General features: G+C 42.5%; 1 protein-coding gene across 2 annotated transcripts; it reads right to left on the bottom strand.

Moving 5' to 3' along the window:
• Positions 1-1,017: 1,017 nt before the first annotated feature.
• On the bottom strand, positions 1,018-20,134 carry LOC310676267 (P2Y purinoceptor 8-like). Of its 2 annotated transcripts, none has more exons than XM_083438020.1 (2): positions 19,980-20,134; positions 1,018-3,515 (listed from the first exon to the last, which is right to left on the bottom strand). In XM_083438020.1, exon 2 carries the CDS (start codon positions 3,446-3,448, stop codon positions 2,321-2,323), a length of 1,128 nt encoding a protein of 375 aa, XP_083294146.1. In that variant the 5' UTR covers positions 3,449-3,515; positions 19,980-20,134; the 3' UTR covers positions 1,018-2,320. The 2 variants fall into 2 exon arrangements, with proteins under 2 accessions (XP_083294146.1, XP_083294145.1); XM_083438019.1 differs by lacking the exon at positions 19,980-20,134 and adding an exon at positions 8,783-8,907.
• Positions 20,135-21,618: the final 1,484 nt, after the last annotated feature.

Genomic DNA, 21,618 nt, shown 5'->3' with positions numbered 1-21,618 from the left:
CTGGGCATGGTGGGGAGGTAACCATGGGTGGGTTTTGTGAGAAAGAAGGGGACAACTGACAACTATTCAGACAACTGACCCATCTAACTCTGTCTGCAGAGATGACCAGCAACAACCACCAGGACTTCAGATGGAGCTGTTCCTAGTCCTACTCAGAAAGGCTGTGTATTGAACTCAGGATTTTCTGTGTGAGAAACACATGTTTTGTCACTGAGCCTTCCCCCATGCATTGCTCGTCTGCATGTCTGTGAAGTACCATTCAGACATGCCTGTGCTACCTTTTCTACAAGGTGTCCACTGCAGTAACATTGCCCGCTGCTTCCTATCACCCAGGAAAAACTTCTCTTTAGTGCTGAATTGGAGCAAACAGCAATTGGGGTTTCCACAGATTACTGTTTGCTAAAGAGCCATGGGTAAGGAGTGGGGCAAGGGGGGAAAGGGGGAAAGCATAGGTCAAGTGGAAAACAGCTCAGACCCATGCTTTCTAGACATGGGACAAGTGGAAGTTTGGACTTTTGAAATTATCACACATACACGCGCACACTAAAAAGCAAGCAAACTTTTTCTTTGGATAACTGGCTCAGGATAATAAAGTGCAATCCTACAATGTCTTGTCTACTCAGAAATAAGTCCCACTGAGCTCATGGGAGGTTACTTCCAGCAAAGCTTGGGTAAAGGAATACAGCCTACAGTGGTACCTCGCAAGACGAATGCCTCGCAAGACGAAAAACTCGCAAGATGAAAGAGTTTTTTGTTTTTTGAGTTGCTTCTCAAGATGAATTTCCCTATGGGCTTGCTTCGCAAGACGAAAACGTCTTGCGCCTTTTTCAATGCATTCCTATGGGAAACCATCAATGCATTTCCTATGGGAAACCGTGCTTCGCAAGATGAAAAATTCACAAGACGAAAAAACTCGCAGAACGAATTAATTTCGTCTTGCAAAGCACCACTGTATTTTTTTCTAAGCACTTCATGTAATTAAATCAATTCTGCTTATGAAACTGACATCATTCACCATTTTTTACCACAGTATATTGATTTTAATAGGAAAAACACACACCCAGAAAATCCCAACATTGTACTTTCAAAGAACTGAAAAACTTACAAAACTTTCACCTTTAGTTAAGACTAGAATCTTATAAATGGCTTCAGCAACTTCTAAAATTAGCTATAGGATTAAACTCAGCCCAGATTCACATTTTATACAACCATGAATTATACATCGGAGGGTCCTCACACTTCTGGTTTCGAGCTCTGTTTTTTGCACTTATCATCCAGAAGATTTCTGAAAAGATTGCAGCTGTGGAATCAGCCACACCTTTACTTATTCCATCAATGAAACACTTAATATGAAATCTCAAATCTCAGTTTAAATCTCATGTAAGACTGCCTAGTGTGTCTTAATATTTTTGTTTATAGTGCCACCAAAGGTCAATAGTGCTTGCACTCACTGACTTGTCTATGAAACAAGGAAATATACTTTATTGATCCCTCCATATTAAGCTTGAAAGTTCTGTTGATCAAATTGTATAAAGCATTAAGTGGAAATTAAAATTGGAAATTAAAAACAATTACTCAGACTTAGAAGCAAGGCCGGAAATGATTAAAAAAAAAAGAGGAATAATTCAAGAGACAATGGGACTTCTTTTTGTACACATACAAAAGTGCAGCCTTTGAATGTTTCATAGTTAAGTAAGTGGGTGAAGGTGTTACTGACCTTTGGCGGCACTTTCAAGCTTAATATTAAGATCTCCATAAAGTAGATTTCCTAGATACTATAGCCACAATATGTCAAAACAGAGAGGATTGAGTTGCAAATGGCTTGACTGCCATGAGCTGAAAAGAGATGTGAAAGTGGTGAATGTTAAACATTTATTTTCAGCAAGTAAGTGAATGCCTTTTTAGAATTGGTTCCTTAGGGCAGAACTCCACATTACAGCACATTTGGGCTGCCACAAAAGGCCGTAACCCTGTCTCAAACTCTACTCCAGTCCCTCATAATTTATATTACTTATCTCTTGCCATCATATCATAGTTTTTCCACCCTGGCCCCATATCACTAGGTGATGTTGATGCAGGCACTGAAATGCATGGCACGATGACATTTCTTCACATGATTAGCTTACTGCCTTTTAAGGGAGGTTTGGGGAGAACATAATATTTGGGCGGATATTTAATAAATAATAAAAATAATGCCATTTGAGGGGAGCAGCACCATGTCTCTCCAGTAACATGTAGTTCTGCCTTTGGTGTTCCTTGATATCTATACCTTCCAATGACACCAGCAGTGGCTTCATTCAATGACACCAGTGCTATGGTTTCATTTTACAGAGCAAAGATGGCACCCGCTTCCCATTTGAACCCCGGTGTCAAAACACACTTTCACTTCTTTGCAAACATGGTCTATGTTCGCCACCCCTTCCGCGTGTCCGCTTGACATTGATCTTGCCGACGTCGTCCTGGCAGAGAACATGCTTTCCCTTCTACTTTCCCAGCTTTCCGTCAGAGGTACCTTCTTGCCGATCACCTGCATGAATGTCTGATAGAACTCCTTGGATGCAAAGTAGTAAATGAATGGATCGATGCAGTTGTTGAGGCAGCTGAGGCACAAGGTGAGTTTGTAAATGTAGTAGTAGCCTTCCTGTTTACGGAGGCGGCTGATGATGTGCACCAGCAGGACAAAGTTGTTGGGAGCAAAACAAATGATGAACACCAAGACGACTATGGTGGCCAAGTAGATAGATCGGTTCTTCTGCCCATTGCCATATTTCTTAGAGGCCTGGATCAGCTTCCGAATAATGCTAAAGTAACAGATTATGGTCACTATAAACGGGAGCAAGAAGAAGAAGAAGAAGGGCAGTAAAAGGAAAGCTGCCCATGCCCCCATACTAGGAAGCATTTTCCACTTAAGCACATCGAAGCATGTAGTAATGTTCAGTTCTTTCACTTCAAAAGTCAGGTCTTCCGCTTCCAATGGCCATAGGGCTAACAGAACAAGAAACCACATTCCAAGGCAGCAGGCAATCGCGTATCTCTTTCTTCTCCATTTCTGGGACGTCATTGGTTTTACCACTCCCAAGTATCGCTCCAAACTGATGCAGGTCATAGTGATTATGGAGCAATACATGTTTGCGTAAAACATCACTGTGACGAAGCTGCACGTGCGCCTGCCAAAAGTCCAGTTGTTCCCACCATAGTGATATTTAATTTGGAAGGGGAAACAGCAAGCCAGCGCAAGATCGGTGATGCTGAGATTAATCATGAAGATGACTGAGGTGGTTCTGGGCTTGATGTGGCGGAAGAGTATCCAGAGGGAGAAAACGTTTCCAGGGATGCTGATGATTGCTGTCAGGGAGTACACAACTGGCAAGGCAACCATGATGACTTGGTTCTGGAGCATGTTAATGGTTGCACTGTCCAGAGTTGAATTGGTACTATTTAAATACATTTCGTATAATGGGCTTGTTGGCGCTTGAGGCTCTGCAGAATTCTGTCATGTGACTGAGGTCTGCAACCTAGGGTGGAGAAGAGATAAGTGAAAACAACATGTAGCAACAATTCACATCGACTTTCCAGCTTCCTTTATGGCTAAATCCATTTCCAGCTATATAAAATCACCACCACCACCAAGTTGCCCTTATATCTTACTCTTATGCAATACTGTGATATCTTCAGATTGTTGAGTAGAAAATACTTACATGATTCTTATACCTGATGTTGCTGTCATAAGTAAAATGCAAAGGCAAGTTGTTCCTGCTATGAGCATAATACAAACACAAGCAGTGCAAAAATGCAATATTGCATCAATAGGCACACTCCGAGATTATATTGGATGATATAAAAATAACTGCTTTTATTATAATTATTTTATGCTTAATAATACATCAATTAGGTAGCACGGAGGGGCTGATCAGTGTATACTCAAAGGGTTGGATGCCATGAGCTGGCCTGTCCATTGCAATGAATGGGAAAGATGTTTTGGGGGAGGTAGGACTCTGTGTGTGTATTTCAATCAGGAGATTGAAAGCTTTCACTTAATTATTTAAGACTTAATTAAGAATTCTCCTTTTGACAAGAGAATTCTGCATGCAGGGTACCACAGGTGAGAAGGCGCTCTCCCCAGGTACTGCCCACATCCCCTCAAATGATAGCAGAATGCCATGGCTCAGCCATGCCCAGACCTCAAAACCTGATGTTTCATTCTGCAGATGAGGAGCAAGCAGTACAGGGCCTCCCAGCAGAGCTTTGCACTGCCAATGCCCTAGGAGCCATCAGATCTTGGCGTCCCCAGGACTAGAGATCTCCACACTGGTTGCCTGGGTCCCTAGCCAACTCTCAGATACTTCCATGTGCTGCCTCTTCCTTCCAAACAGCTCATGTGCAGCTAAGCAGGCACTTGGGTGGCTGCCTGTTCCATCTACTTGTGCAGCCCTGGGGGAGGATGGGTGGGTCTGTCTGGATCCAAAGTCTCCTTTCCTCTCATTCTGAGCTGCTTCACTGCTGAAGCAAGAGCAATCTAGGGGCAGTTGATGTGAGAGAAGAGGGTTTCTCAAATACACAGGTCCCAAGTCTATGAGCGTGTTTAAAGGTAGACCAGAACCAACCCCCTCTTGTACCCTCATACCTAGATGGCTCAGTTTGGGGTGAGGATTTATTGTGGGTAGAGTAGACATTTTTAAAAGTTACTAAATCATTATTTTTAACCTATGGTTTGAATAAACATCCAATTTAGGAAGCTGAGAAGTTTCACCTTTTAGGAAGCTCAGATGTTTTTGCATACGTGGCACAAATCCTTAATGTTTCTCTGTTAAACCAGTCCAGTTTCAGTGGAACTAGAACCAAACAGGTTGACAAAGGTACATTTTCACCAACATTTGTAAAGAATTCGGGGCTGATCTGCCCATAATGAAAGATTTGTTGGGTTCCCAGCAATTTACTATATTATTGTCCCTACCACCACCACAGAATGACAGGACTGGAAAGGGTCCATCAGTTAAGCAGACTTTGTTGTGGTTTCTTTGCATTGGTCAAGTGACAGATTGCTTCCTTTCTTCACATAACCAATACTGAAGATGGCAGTGATTATAACCATACACCATTTATTGCCAAAACAGAAAGGTCAACCTCAGAGATTAAGCCAAAGATGTAAAAGGCAGAGATTTCCGCCCCATATATCTGACTTCACATGACATCTGTGTGTTGACAAATGCAAAGTAAATCAAACTTACCAAAAAATAACCTCACAGTACCGATTAAGTAATGAAATCTTCAAACCACAGTGTGGATCTTTTGATGAAAAGCACCATATCATTGTGCTACAACTTGAGTCATGCACAAGCACATTTTATTAGAAAAGATTAAATGCTAAATATTAAACATTATATAGCTAATGGAGTGACCAGAACTGTCATTCTGGACTCAGGGTGTGAGCACACTGTTGATATTTACTGAGATACTATGCCATCATCGTACTGAAATTAAATATATTGGCTTTTGAGCTTAGAAAGGAGACAACTAATTCAGTGCACCCGCTCCAAGACCTACTCAAGAGGAGGTGCACCAGATTGCTGCTTGGAACAGGTCAAGGGATGCTTCTTTGCTGGAAATGCTCACAGCTTGAAATAGCAGGCAGCTTTTTGCAAGAAGCAGGCAAATACCAGAACCTTCCATACCAAATGGCAGGCTGGAGAGCCTACACTAGTGGTGAAAAGTCCCTTCATCTTGCTGCTTCATTCTGCAAAGGAACACTGTAAAGTAAAGTAATGCAGAGGGGTGGGGCAAGCTTCCTGTACTGTTATCATACATAACTTTTAACAGTTGTATAGAAGGGAGGATTTGGAAGGTTCCTCTTTCTGCATCCCTCAAATGATAAGCAAGCTACACATGCCAACACTTGCAGCTTATCATTTAGGGCAGGGGTCACTAAGCTGCTGCCCATATAGATTTCACTGCTGCCCCTCGGCTCAAGGCTGTTTCTTTCTTTCTTTTTTTTAAAAAAGTAAGTCTCTAGCTTTTCTAAAAAGAAAGTTATGTGGCAAAATGTGTAGGTACCTTCTGTGAAATGAGAGGGAGTGTGGTTTAGCCACCTTGTGTGTGTGTTTAGCCACCCTGGTACTGAGAAATGTTCTCTGTTGCTTTTAGGCAGCAGCAGCGTGTGTGTGTGTGATCGTATGTGTTATGTGAAATATGGTGTGATCTCCTCCAGGCAGAGGGCCTTCTCGGTAGTGGCAGCTGCCCTGTGGAACGCCCTCCCATCAGATGTCAAGGAAATAAACAAATGTCTGACTTTTAGAAGAAATCTGAAGGTAGCCCTGTCAAGGGAAGTTTTTAATGTTTGATGTTTTATCCTGTTTTTAATATTCTGTTGGGAGTCTCCCAGAGTGGCTGGGGAAACCCAGTTAGATGGGTGGGGTATGAATAATAGAATTATTATTATTATTATTATTATTATTAGTCAGGACCAGCAGGACATAGCGGGAGTGGCTGCCTCTCTAGTTTTGTGTTATGCCACACACACCAGCTATTTTGTGACAGCACCCCCAGCACTTTCTCAAAATTCAGAATGTGCTCGCTGGTCCAGAAAGATAGGCAACCTCTGATTTATGGACTCCAAAAGTGAGACCTTCCAGATTTCCCCTCTTCCATGCAACTATTCAGAGTACAGGAGGCAGCTTGCTCTGTTGCAGATGCTCACTGTGAAATCACATCCCTCGCAATGCCTCTTAGACATCACAAGGCCCCTTCTGCGGAAATTATTGCCTCTTTGATGTGATGTTGCCTTCCCCACAACAAAGCCCAGAAGTGGGGTCCTAGGCATAGGCACCGCCCTGAACCAGGTGCTGAGACTTGCACCAGCTATTTCTGGTGTGCCATTCTAAGACATAACATACTCTGTGCTTTTGTCTCATAACTATTCGCGCTGCTTGAGAGAAACAAGGCTGAGAAATGAAGTATAGCACTTGCATGTGGGAGGGGGGAGAGAGAGATGTGAAAGGAAGCTCGGATGTGGTTTCCTCTGTTGGACCACGCCTTAACATATGACCCTGCTGCTGCCAGTTCTGCAAATACACCTGATTTGTATATCTGCTGCTCTTTCAGACAGTAATTGGCAATATGAAAATAGTAAGTCTAGGGTGGAATCTACACACATATAAAAACCATTCTGAAAATGTTTTTAAAACTACATTGAGTTTTCCATAAGACTCACCATCGCCATGTAATATCACATTGTATATTGCACTTAAAATACACTTAAAACGTTTTATTTGCAGCTATATAGCTGAGTCCTAGAACAGTTGTGGATTTATTTATGAAGTTGCTTGCGCATTTAAGAAGGTCTGTGCCAGCACAAGATTTTCTAAAGGTCGAAGTAATTTTTCACCGAAATACTTTAATGTTTCAAACATAGTTGACAACAAGATGTTGGCTTGTTGGATTCACTGTTAGAAGTACTTTGACACATTCTTAGAAAAAAATGTGAAGAGATTCAAAACATTCATTTACAGGGGAAACATTTTGTTCTGTTATTTGCATGATTAATTCATTTTATTTATGAGAAACCATAATGTGTCTCTCAGAGAAAAACGGGGCAAAAGAAAACATCCAGATAGAAGGCTTTGTGTATGTACAAGACAGAATCTCAGAATTGTAGCGTTGGAAGAGACCACAAGGGTTATCTAGTCCAAACCTCTGAAATGCAGGAATCTTTAGATAAAACAGTATTTTGCTTTTTAAAATAATAGTGCTTTGGATTTTGAAGCAAGGCATCTGAGTCCAAGACCTTGGAAGTAGCCTGTGATTGTCAGAAAAAGAAGAAGCAGTCATAGGCCACCACTTACCCAAGAGTAAGCTATATCGATCACATTCCCCGACTGAAGTTGAATTCTGAAGGCCAGAACTGGTGGCCAAAGACCTTTCCTTTTGTGCAATCCTTTGCTGGGTCCAACAGATGAATGAGTGAAGTAGCAATCAGGCAAGAAAGTGAAAGGATGTGAGGGAGGAGAACTGCAGCTGAAATAATTGTCCTTCTCAAGATGGTCCTCACACACATAGATGGATGCGTTTCACAATATTCATTCCGCACATGCATCTGCCATGGAGATTGCTTAAGAGAGATAGCTATGCCCTTTTTACAACAGCAACCAGTCCACCAATCACCACAGTCACCTCAATCTTATTTGCAAGTTTAGCAACTAACTGCCCACTAAGGACAGGTGCAAAAGCTGTCATCCTTAGTAGACCTGGAAGCAAAGAAGAAGAAGAAGAAGAGTTTGGATTTGATATCCCGCTTTATCACTACCCGAAGGAGTCTCAAAGCAGCTAACATTCTCCTTTCCCTTCCTTCCCCACAACAATCACTCTGTGAGGTGAGTGAGGCTGAGAGACTTCAGAGAAGTGTGACTGGCCCAAGGTCACCCAGCAGCTGCATATGGAGGAACGGGAAATCATACCTGGTTCACCAGATTTCGAGTCCACCATTCTTAACCACTACACCGCACAGGGCCAAGAATGAGTGCGGGCATAAAGATGTGAACATCTATTACCTGAGAAATAATTGGACGACAATGCAGGGCTTTTGAAGAACAAGGATCTGTTCTCTTTATTGGAATAGTACTGAAAGGGGAAAGGGAAGAAGGCAGCTGAAATAAGGGTGCATATCAAGCCGCAGACAGAGGCAAGAATCCCAAGGGGATTTACGGGAAGTAAATGGGTCAAAGGAAAGAAAGAGGATGCAAAACAAATTTTTTTTTGGGGGGGGGGGAATCTGGGCCTGTGCACTCACCCACGTATTCAGCTGCAGTCCATCATGCTGGCCTCATTTCCATCCACATTCCCACCATTTGGTGGGCATCTCACTAGCACATGGCAGTACACGTAATGAAACATTTAGGCTAGCGCGACAGGAAATATTTCTACAGGGTCATGTGCATCACAAGATAAAGGGAGTGTTTTTGACTGCTGATGTTTTTGACTTCCTTTTTTCATAGATTATATCATGTGCAAACTGTCTGGTGCACAGTTTTAAAAACAAACTGAGAAACATCTGTCCAGGCATGCGAGACACTGATTGTTATTATTATTATTTGCTCACACAGATTGAGGGCACAAAAATGGCTGCCATGGAAAGGGAGAGTCAGGTCAAGTCAACAACCATGGTTCTCATAGGAGAACCTACTATAGATGCAATAGATGCTGGGAGAGGGGGAGGCATGGGCATGCAGAATAAGAGGGAGAAGCGGCTTCAGAAATGGGGTTTGGGAGGTGAAGAGCGAGCTTAGTAGTTGCAAGCTTAGAGTGGGAACATTAATGGGGGGCAGGGCGGTTGATGAGTGGAGCCAGCAGGGGTGAATCCCCTAGTTATTGTTATTGATTTATTGCATTTCTCTCCTGCCCATCCTCCCAAAGGGGTCCCAAGCAGCAAATGTTTTTGATGAAAGGTGCAAAAGAAGATTTGCATGAGCCTGGCTGTTTCTGAATGTGGTACACGAAAGGATGCAAAAGCAACAGGTGCCAAAGAGACAGCATGCACGTGCTGTTCAGGACTAAAATAACCTGGTCGTTGCACCAAATTGTCATCAAGAAAGTTCAGAAGCCATTTCACTGCAGAACCTCAAATAACTATGCAAATAACGCTTCTGGCAAACAACACACTTCTGGGAACACCGAATCAGCCGCTAAAAGCTACTGAGGACAAGGTGCACTCAGATTGGTGCGAATGAAGTTGCTCTGTTCTAGGATTCTGACTAAGGATATATGAATATGTCAATCTGAGTTTCTCACTCTGCCAATCTTAATTTCAGTTTCGCGCATTCCTGCACCGGCTTGCAATTTATTTATTTTAACTAGTTAATGTGAAAATTTGTTGGCGTTTTAGTGCAAACATCTCACATTATGCACATTGTTTTGCAAGAAGCTTCTCTAATATAATGTGCTTTATATATTGTTCACACAGATATATGTATTTTTGTGCACGTTATTTGATTGGCGAACTGCATCGCAAAGTTTGGAGAAGTGTGAATTTCAAAAGATAGCTGTGTTTCGGTTCACATATCGTTTTGGGAAGTGCATTATTAGTTAGGTTCATATTGAAATTCAAACTAAACCAAGTTTCTCGCCCATCCCTAGTTCTGACCCAATGCAAAAATTATAGACTGAGATTGAGATGGGGCAAGGCTTTCAGAATTCAGTGGCATCCTGGACAGCTTCATGAAGGGTTCAGGCTGAAAACTCCATAAAATAGGGCTGGCCACTGTGGTGGCTCCCCTAGGTTGCTGATTCAATTCCATAACCCCTGACTATTGCTGAGAATTCTTGGGGGGCCCTGTTCCTATCCCAGAGCTACAATTCTCAGAGTTCCCTGTGAAGAGAGATTGATTGCTAAACCACTCTGAGAATTATAGCTATGGGAGGGGAAAAACAAGCCTGCTCACAACTCTCAGCATCTTTAACAAACTATGAGATAGCTCAGTCAGTAGAGCAGGAAACTCTTAATCTCAGGATCGTTGGTTCGAGCCCTGCGTTGGGCAAAAGATTCCTGCATTACAGGGGGTTGGACTAGATGACCCTCGTGGTCCCTTCCAACTCTACAATTCTATGAATCTACACAGTTCCTAGAATGCTTTGGGGAAAGCCGTGGCTGTTTAAAGTGGCATTGCAGGTCTTTAAATGTTGGTGTGAATGTGGCCTAGGATTGTTTTTTACTCGGCGACCGAATGCATGCACTTGTGTCTTTATTCGATCTGGCTATACCGTATTTTTCCGTGTATTGGACGAGGTTTTTTGACACAAAAATCATGTCAAAAAACTGGGGTCGTCCAATACACAGATAGTGGCATGGGGGGGGGGGGAGCTGCTGCTGCACACAGGGAGCGATCTGGGGGCACTGGCTACCGGCACGCAGCTTCTCCCGATGCCGCAGAAAGCAGGGAGCGATCTGGGGGCGCTGGCTGGCGGTGCGCAGCTTCCCCCGATGCCGCTGCGTGAGGGAAACACTCCCTTCCTGCGCACAGGAAATGATCTAGGGAGTGTTTTCTGCCCGCAGCTGCGTGGGGGGGGGAGGGTCAACAACTTGGGGCCATCTCCCCTCATTTTCTTAAAAGCGAGTTCCCCAAAATAGGGGAGGTCTTATACACGGGTGTGTGTGTGTGTGTGTGTGTGTGGAAAAGTACGGTATATATTTACAAGCAAACTATTTCCATTGTAAAGGGGTTGGCAGGGTGGAGTGGAGAGGAAAACCATATAGCCTACGCTGTCTACTGAAAAGTGGCAGACTTTTCCTTTAGCAAAAGTCATTTGTTGAAAACGGGACATTGTGGTCAGGCTTGGTGTTACCACATAGAAAGTAAAATACTGCCAAATGCAGGGCGTGGAAATGCTTTTTGAGTGCATTTTGCATTTTAACCCTTTGTCAGAATTGGCATCACCACCCTAAAGGCTTTGAGACTTCCTGAGGGTGAAAAGGTTAGAGGTACTTAGGCTGGACTTAGTGTAGCTCCATTTAAGGGAGTATTATATTATACATGCAATGAGACAGGGCAAGAGTATAGCAGAATCACTATGCTAACACTAGAGAAATGAAAATGATTAGATCAGGATTAGACCCATCACTTGGAGGAAACCATAGTCACGTTTCACTTGTGTTTTCTTCAGAACATGTCCATAAGCACATACTCTGAGGAGACAGAAATAAGAACTGTGTTTGCTCCAGTGCTTCTTCCTAGAATTTTCTCTCTGTAATACCATGATCTAGTTTTCTATGTCCCTTTCACTTCTTGTATATACATTGATCCATATACAAAAAAATGGGGGGGGGGGGAATAGTTCAGACCCTCCAAGTGCCCCTGTTTACCAGGGACAGTTTCAGATTTACAGAAGCTGTCCCGGTTTCTGATTTGATCCCTAAATGTCCCGCTTTTCCTTAGTACGTCTATTTTCATCAAAGAAATGTTGGAGGGCATGGAGTTAACCAGCCAATATGTCAACTGAAGGTAGCCCTGTATAGGGAAGGTTTTTAAAAATGTTTTATTATGTTTTTATATATGTTGGAAGCTGCCCAGAACAGATGAACAGATGAATGAATGCAGTGGCGTAGCGTGGGTTGTCAGCACCCGGGGCAAGGCAAGTAATTTGTGCCCCCTAACCCGTGGATTTTAGTAGGGGCAGAGAGCTGCAAGTGCGAGCGCCCCCCCCAGATGTTGTGCCCAGTCCCCCCTGCACCCACCACGCTACACCACTGAATGAATGTAATGCTGGGGAAAAGAAAGGTGAGATGCTTGGAGCTCTGGCTGGAAAACAGGCCAAATTAGATTCTAGCCTGATGGATCTGGAATTTCAGTGGCAATAAATCAAACAGACTAAGGACTTTTCCAGCCCGATCCCTATGTATACAAAGAGCTTGTGCCCCTTGTGAAAGAGCCTGCACTCTACAGCCTTGCAGTGAGGCAGGCCACAGAATATGGACTCATCTACACAACTGCAAATAAAACATTTTAAATGTGTTGTAAAGTGGAATATACAAATGCGACACTGGATGGGACAATGCAAAATTCAATGCATTCAAAATGCATAATTCAAAATGCAAAATTCAATGCATTTTTCAAAATGGTTTTTTAAAAGCATTTTCACAGTGTTTTTATATATGTGTGTGTAGATTCTACCTAACTCTATGATGTGCAGGAGGGCCTCCCTTTCCTGGTAATGGCGAGAACATTCCACTGTGCCCAGCTGAGGGATAGTGGAGTAGGGGCTTCACATACTTCTTTGTGGGCCACTCTCTGTAAGTAAAATGAAGCAGATAAACAGCTTCTTCCCTCAACCATTTCTCTGTTCAAAATCAACCTCAACCCTTCCTTCCTTCCTTCCTTCCTTCCTTCCTTCCTTCCTTCCTTCCTTGAATCAAGGCTCTGAACAAAATGAAGGTAAATAGCTCCTGCATTACTGAAAGTTTTCATCCAGGGGCAGCAATTACTCCTGGTTAGCCAATGTGACTACGTATATAACTATATTGCAAAAGAAACAATGCTAGCGGGAATGAGTGAGCCAACAACCATCTTTCTGGCAACATTATTATTGAGAAATTTCCATACCCCACTTCCTAATTGCCCGAAAAATATGCAATAGACAAACACACAGAGAGATCATGCTTAATTGTCACCTACATTGAAAGCGGTCTTCCCCCCCAAAAAATCCTGGACTGTAGTTAACCCCTAAGAGAGCTACAATTCCCAGCTCCCTTAACAAACTACAGTTCCCAGGAGAAGCCATGTGCTTTAAATGTGTTGTATGTACACAACCTCAAAAAGCCTCTCCTTTGATTGCCATCAGAGAAGAAAGATAAGGTCACTTCCAGACTTACTGTTTATGAGCAATTATCCAGATTTTTATTTTTTTTAGACAAACGTTTGTGGGGAGAGATTAAATACCACAGACATTCATTCTGATTGATTTGCAAGGAGGCTATATGATATTTCATCAAGCACAGCCAGTGCATTTTCCTGTCATTTTCCTTACTGCAAAAAGGTCACGATGTGAGGAGCAAGAGCACCAAATCAACTTTAATTGCGGAACTAGAATGTACCGGCACGTTTCTGGATCCCACCCCAAAATAGCGATGATCTGGAATCAAGTGTTCTAAAAAGAAAAACCTTCAATTCTGATGCATATATAGCAGCTGCCACAGAACGGCCATCTTTGCAGCCTGTGGCATTTGCCTTTGTGCAGTGGACAATGGCTGATTTCCTCTGCGGCACTGTAAGACCTCACCTTTGAGGCCCAGAGCCATCATGCAGAGGATTGCCTGATCTGCTGATGGCAGCTCTGCACACAAACAACTTGCCACGTGGGAGCCGTCACCTCGCAGAGTGGTTTGAAAACAGTGTGGCAGCTGCGCGGGCGCTGCTCGCTCTTGAATGCTGGGGTGTGTTGTAAAGCTGTGAAACAGAAGCCATGAGCAATGAGGAAGTGGTTGCAATGATTTGTATCAAAGTGCAGCGCAAATTGGAGGGTGCATGGCTAAAACCTGTATACAAACTGGAGTGGAAACTTGAAAGTAACCTTTAAACCCTGTTTTGCTAATAAACGGATATGCTAAATAAATATGGCTGTAGACTAAAAAGAGAGAGTCCCTTCTACTCAGAGTAGACCCATTGAAATTAGTGGACTTAAGTACACGTATTTCAGTGGGTCTGCTCTGAGTATTAATTAGTTGGCTGTTACCTGATACACGTCAACTCAGAGGCATATATAGTGCCGGATTTACGTGTAAGCTAAACAAGCTATAGATTAGAGCCCTACTCTCTTGGGAACCCCCAAAAAAATATCCAGGGGAAAAACCTGGATGTACATTTCCAAAATATAAGATAAAAAACAAATAAAATAAAACCTACATACAGCAACAGTGTTTTGTGTTGTGTAGGCTCCTATGATGTAAGTAATGGGCCCCACCTGCTAGTCTGCTCCTGGAAATATTTGCTCATTTCTATATATAGGGTGCCTACATTCTACATGGACTGGTTGCACGGCAACATGTGCAAATGGCTTTAGATACCTATTATGGACCTATTAGCTCCATAAATTACTATATAGCATATATTCAACACAAAAAACAGTGACAATTTGTTGTTGACAAAGGACAGCTGGACATATAAAGGGCCCAATTACCTTCAGTAGCTTAGGGCCTCATCAAATCAAAATCCGGCTCTGGGCATATGCAATTTTGTTGAATGGATTGAGCTTCGGTTTACTGGCTCTCACCCAGTCCATGACCGAGGCAATACTGAACATCCACTGCCACACCTGCAGATGTAAAGGAGAAGTAGAGCTGTGTATCCTCAGCATACACAGCTGGCAATGTGCTCCAAAACTCTGGATAACTGCCCCAGAGCGATAAATCAGCTGCCTCAGAAGGATAAATCAAGGCTGTAGATAAGTACAGAATGGGTGGATATCTATTTAGCCTTTTCATCTCAAGTGGAAATTCTGAGGCTGGTCTTGGATTGGGCCTTGGATTGGAACTCCAAGGGTTCAAAAGTGACCCTCAGAACTCTGTCCCTTCAGAACTCTGTAGACTACTCTTCTCACTGTCTATGCTCCCCACCTTCCTAAGGTGCCTTTGCTTGTGTCATTGAACTGTCATAATGCCTCTTGCTTGCCTGGTTGGAAGATGGAGAGATGCATGGTGTGGGTGGGATACCTCTGATTTTGGCATGGGCAGAATGCAGCCTACTGTACAAAGATAAGAACCACATCTATAGCGGTGGCCTCCATGGCTTCTGCCTCTAGTCCCACCTTTTACCGGTAGGCAGTCCCTAGAAGGTTGTCTGTAAGGGCTGAAAAGGGTTCCCCACCCATGCAAGACCAAGCCTTTAACTCAGGCTTCCTCAGCCTCGGCCCTCCAGATGTTTTGGCCTACAACTCCCATGATCCCTAGCTAGCAGGACCAGTGGTCAGGGATGATGAAATTGTAGTAGTAGTAGTAGAAGAAGAAGAGTTTGGATTTGATATTCCGCTTTATCCCTACCTGAAGGAGTCTCAAAGTGGCTAACATTCTCCTTTCCCTTCCTGCCCCACAACAAACACTCTGTGAAGTGAGTGGGGCTGAGAGACTTCAGAGAAGTGTGACTAGCCCAAGGTGACTAGCCCACACTTTGTAGTCTCAAAACATCTGGAGGGCCGAGGTTGAGGAAGCCTGCTTTAACTTGAACCAAATAAGCTTTGCAAATTCATTAGTGTTTCTATAAAGAGTAAACTTGGGGAAAGGTGATTTCCATTTAAACCTTACAATTTGGCAATATGGAGTGTCAGGCAGTTTGCAGATTGCGTACATGCATGCAAAGCATCCTTGCCTGTGGATTTCTAAATGTTATCTCTTTTATCTATAACACCCTTGAATGCTGAAGGCTGTGCTAGCTGTTGAGATCTATGAACTAACGGGTAGTTTCTAGAGCTTGCTCGTGCCAACGAGCAACTTCAGTGAGTGGGGTAGAGCCTGAAGTAACATGTGAATTAGCTCTGAAGTGACCAGTTCTCTACCAACCAGCTCCTCCCTTGTTGTTACCAATCATTTTGCCTGGGTGGGAAGAAGAAGCTGGCAGAGGGGTGCTGCACCACCAGCTTTTCTTTCTGATGATAAGTAGAGAAAAATCAGTACTGACATTTATTAATGACAAGAAACCCCTTACGCACTTTCTGCGCAATAAGGAAAAAGAACTTGTGGTATCAGAGTTTGAAGACTAGGGGGGGAAAGGTTGGTTTATGGAAAGCAGAAGAGTTGGATGTTATTGTGGAATAAGAATTTTATACAGGTTTTTAAAGCTGATAGGAAAAAACCCTGCTGATTCTCCATCTTTTTCCTTCTCTTTTTTATCTATTTTATTTTCATTCTTAAGTTAAAAATGCTCGATATTTGATGTTTATTTCCGCATACTGATTTTTCTTCTTTCTTTCAAGCTGATAACAATTCAAAATGGCAAAGCTTTTCTTTCTGATGGTTTCCAACACAACAAGGGGCAGTTAAGTCTGAAAACACCTTTTTTGCCACATGCACTTTGCAACAAGGACAAGATAGAACGAAGGCTTTGGGTCACTTGTCCTGCACCCATAAATGAGTTAATACTTCTGAAAAAGTGGGTGGGGGGTGATCATTCTTACTACAGGGTGATATAGACCTTAGTTAGTGGAGTGTTCCCTTCATATACACAAATATTGCTGGATGCATTGATGATACAGGAAAGGCGTTCCTGTAGAATACTTTTGTTGCAGTTTGCACAGTCATAACTGACATTCTTACCCTTGCTGCCCACTTGAATAAACCCCTATCTTGCCACTTGTTGTGAAAGACAGTCACATGATTAGATCGACATGCATGGCTCCTGAAGCACATAGAATACCATGCTGCAGCAGGGCTGCTGCTGCCTTTTCTCTCACATTTCAAGTCAAATCTATCAAATTTGCCCTGACTGAACCGCAGCCATCCTTCAAAATCCACACTGATTTACCAAAATCTATATATTCAGGGGAAATGTGCATAAAAATGAAGAAATCAGTGAAAATTACATAGAACGGTGCATTATATCAGGAGAAATGGCTTGCAGAAATCTATACATTCATCAAAACTGCATACAAAATTGTGTTTATTGGGAGAAATAGAGACTAAAATGCTGAGCTTTTGAAAAAAAAATTGCTAAGAACTATGGAGAACTGAATTTCATATTGGAAAAATGAGAAACCAAGAGAACAAAAATGATACTAGTTGCAGTATAAGGCAATCAGACTGTGTATAGTGTAGCACAAATATATTACCTGCATTGTTCTTCACATCTGTATTGCTCTTGTGTCTACCATAGTAGGCTTGCATGCACAGAAGGAATGTGCAATATTCACACCTATATACCAGTGAATAGTGCAGGAGATTTATTGGTGGGGTTATCCTCACTACAGGAAGGTCAGGTCACACGATTCCTGGTGAATGAAGTATTCTCTTCTTTTGAATCCACTTGTGTGAACTGATGGTGCAAACATGGTCTTAGACTATACTTACGATCTTTCCCCTGGGTGACTACTCCAACTTCAGCTGCCTGGAAGTTTATTCTGATTACTGGTATGTGGTTTCCTACAGATGTACTTTGCTTATCCGAACCCAAACTTTCCCTTTTTTCATTCATGAAACTATGTATATGGTAAATCACAGTCTTCCCACAAAATGCATTGCACCTGGTGCTGCTGTGTTTTGCAATAATATACCAGCCAAGGTTATAATGGGGGTGGGGGGTGGAGACAACACTAAAATGCTATTTGAGGTCCTCTACAAATAAATTGCAGAAGATGGCAAAGATATTTACATCATACTCAAGCACTGCAAGTATTTGTTTTGTAGCGAAACCCCAAAGGTAACTATGTACTAATACAGAGGTTTTCATCCTTTTTGGGACCATGGCTGCCTTGACCAACATTCTTTCTGCAACTGTGGAGTCCAGGAGCCCAGTTATGTTATGTTATGCAGAGCCGACAGCCCCTCACCCCTTTTCAAACCCCCAGCCTTCTCTCTCCTCTCCCCTCCTTGGGAGTCCTCTGGACAATCACAGCTGCTGCTGGTCTCTGAGCTGTCCCATCCCACCCCAAAGAGAGGTGCCTCCTCAAACTGCCCCACAGGGGTCTGAGAAGCACCCCTGGCCAGCTCCAGAGGCTCCATTCTCCGGGGCAGCTTGTAGCCAAGGCTGCTGCAACAAACCCTTTGGGAGACAGAGAAGCGAGAGGGCATCAGAGGAGGGAGGAAAGGAAAGAGGGACAGAGTCTAGTGTTGCTTGCAGCACCCCTGACCACCATTCAAGGCACCCCAGGGTGCCACGGCACACTGGTTGAAAACCACAGTGGTGAATGACATGATTTAGTGGGAGGACACTCCAATGAAAATTTCTGTTACTATATATGGCTGCTTCTTTGTATATATTTTTAGATGTTTGTATATGGATCTTTTAAGATGGTCTATATCTGTAATGCCTAATGAAGGTTTGGAGAAAGAAAGAAAGAAAGAAAGAAAGAAAGAAAGAAAGAAAGAAAGAAAGAAAGAATACCATTGTACAACCTATAACAGGCTTCCTCAACCTCAGCCCTCCAGATGTTTTGAGACTATGATTCCCATCATCCCTGACCACTGGTCCTGCTAGCTAGGGATGATGGGAGTTGTAGGCCAAAAACATCTGGAGGGCCGAGGTTGAGGAAGCCTGATCTATAAGATATACATATATGTGCACGTATATATGATGTGCATCAAGGATGTGCCTAAACACCAGTCAGTATGCACATGTACCAGATATAGCAGAGAAGGTATACATATATCATGAGAAGTCAATTAAAAACTATTGCATGTATCCAACTAGCCGAAGAGTACATGGGTTTAATCTTGTCAGATTTCTATCTCATCATTACTTAAAGAAGCCTATTTTACCTACATAACAACACAATATGGTAGGTTAGCTTGAACGACTGGCCCCAAATCGACCAGTGAGCTTCATGCCTGAGTGTGGGGTGCCAGGTCTCCCGAACCCCAACCACTACGGACAGAATGGATTAAAGAACTAACAATAAAAATAACATTAAAGGCAGATAAGCAAATTGGCTAATTCCAAAATGGTACACAGATGGTGAAGTGGACTTAGAGGAGCACTAAAGACCGTAAAAACTTTCCTGTACTTGAAATTTTCCATAGGTCTGCAATTGGCAATTATTTTACAATTAAGAGGATAGACCGGAGTTGTCTGTAAAAGCCGCTTTCGACAAACTGTTTTAGCCTATGTAAGAGACAATAAGCACAGTTTGCTTTTATGCACTGTGATTTTAAAAATTGCGGTTGAATTCTGCAAGCAGCCAAGTTCTGCTTTCGTGGTGATTAAAAGACTGAAAATGTTGCTTTCCTGATAAAGATACATACTAATAATTCTTAAAGGGGTTGTGCGAAATGATTGTCTCCCACACTCTTTCCCCGCTAGAACAGCAGTTTCAAAATTGCTGCATATCATTACTTCATTTGTTTGGCTGTCTCAAGTACAGAAAGGTTTATTAAATCATTTGTTTTTTAAATGCAATACAACTTCTCTTTAAAATAGTCAGCTTGTTGTTGTTGTTTAGTCGTTCAGTCGTGTCCGACTCTTTGTGACACCATGGACCAAGAGCACGCCAGGCACTCCTGTCTTCATAGTCAGCTTATACACAACCAATTTAATTCTAACAGCAGTTCCTAATTTAATCTTAATAATACTTGTGGCTGTTTAATAACACAGTTCCTTTCCCTGAGTTAGTTGTTGATTGCGAGCTGTTATGCACGTTGCTTTGATAGCAATGTGCAATTGGTTAAGCCATCTGTGATGGTCTAATCAGTAGACATGACATAATTCACTGCAAGAAAACTTAGGATCAAACAAGGGACATGAAAAATCACACGTATCTCATAGAATGTAGGTTTTAGATGACAAAGTAGCACTTACCTGCTTTGGTGTGTAGTTCATAGCATGCAAGAGCCACATGTGATGGGATGGGAAGTAAGTGAGAAGATGTTGTTTTGGCAGCACCCTGCAGCTCAGGAAATGACCATACATACATATATATTTTGCAACGGTTAACTGTTTCCTCACTTGTGTGCTGATCACAGATAACTCATGAGACCCCAGTCTGTTTAGCTAGTTATCGAGCAGGACCTCTCCTTCTCATCCATAAATGTCAAACTTTCTTTTATTAAAGTGGATTGGAATGTTTGGTACCATTTCAAATTATGAAGCAGGAAGATGTTGGGCAAATTAATCTTCAGATGGGTGTTTCCTTTGCATGTGTCTGTTTATCTGATCTAACAGCTGCCATTTACTGGTGTATTACATCAGTAAATAAAAGGTAAAAGGTAAAGGATCCCTGGATGGTTAAGTCCAGTCAAAGGCGACTATGGGGTTGCGGTGCTCATCTTGCTTTCAGGCGGAGGGAGCCGGCATTTGTCTACAGACAGCTTTCTGGGTCATGTGGCCAACAGGACTAACCGCTAGTGGTGCAACAGAGCACCATAACAGAAACCAGAGCACACGGAAACGTCGTTTACCTTTCCACTGCAGCGGTACCTATTTATCTACTTGCACTGGTATACTTTCGAACTGCTAGGTTGGCAGGAGCTGGGACAGAGCAACGGGAGCTCACCCCATCTTGGGGGTTCAAACTATTGACCTTCTGACTGGCAAGCCCAAGAGGCTAAGTGGTTTAGACCACAGTGCCACCTGCGTCCCTATCTAGCTCAGCATCCTGTTCTCACAGTGGCCGACCAGATGCCTGTGGGAAACCAGCAAGCAGGACAGGAGCACAAGCGCTCTCTTCCTTCCTATGGTTTCCAGCAACTGGCTTTCAAAAGCATATGGCTTCTAAACTACAGAGACAGAGCATATCATGGCTAGTAGCCACTGATAGACTTATGCTCTGTGAATTCATCTAATTATCTTTTGAAGCTATCTTAGTTGGTGGCCATCACTGCTTTCCGAAGAAGCAATTCCATAGTTTAATTATGTACTGCATTAAATGCTTTCTTTTATCTGTCCTGAATCTTCCAGCAGTAACCTTTATTAGATACCCACAAGTTGCATTTAAGTGTATCACTAGAAACACCTTTCAGACATGCATTTGAATTCCCTTTGAATTTGTTCCCAGCTATCTGGACTGGGAGCCCTGATGGTTTTCTATTTATTTATGGAAGTTTTGACCTCTGCTGAAATAGGTTTGTACAATATTCTTCCTTGCTCATCGGTGATAGGCTATAATTTAGGGATAGCTAGTTTTGTAGTTTTCTTCATTAAGTTTCAAGGAACTATATAATTTAGAATACTATTTGGTAAAGGTTTTAATTAATTACTGACTGTCAGAAAACACTCCACCTTTCTGTTTTATATATAGAGAGAAATGTGCATATTTTTTCTTCTTCAGCATATCAGTTAATAGGTTTGAGTTTCAATTCCCAGCCTGATAAAATCATTGATTAAAAAAGTTTAAAGATTTTGTAGCTGAGTTTTTCAGGCTTCACATTCTTTCATTAGACTGAGTAATAATTGCCTATACGCTTTACTTGAAACTGTGGTCTTTTGTTTAATTTCCAAA

Source organism: Podarcis tiliguerta, assembly GCF_965153285.1.
Source record: "Podarcis tiliguerta genome assembly, chromosome: 4".
Taxonomy (NCBI): domain Eukaryota; kingdom Metazoa; phylum Chordata; class Lepidosauria; order Squamata; family Lacertidae; genus Podarcis; species Podarcis tiliguerta.
Note: the sequence above shows the minus strand (reverse complement) of the source record. Positions and strands in the feature narration are given on the sequence as shown.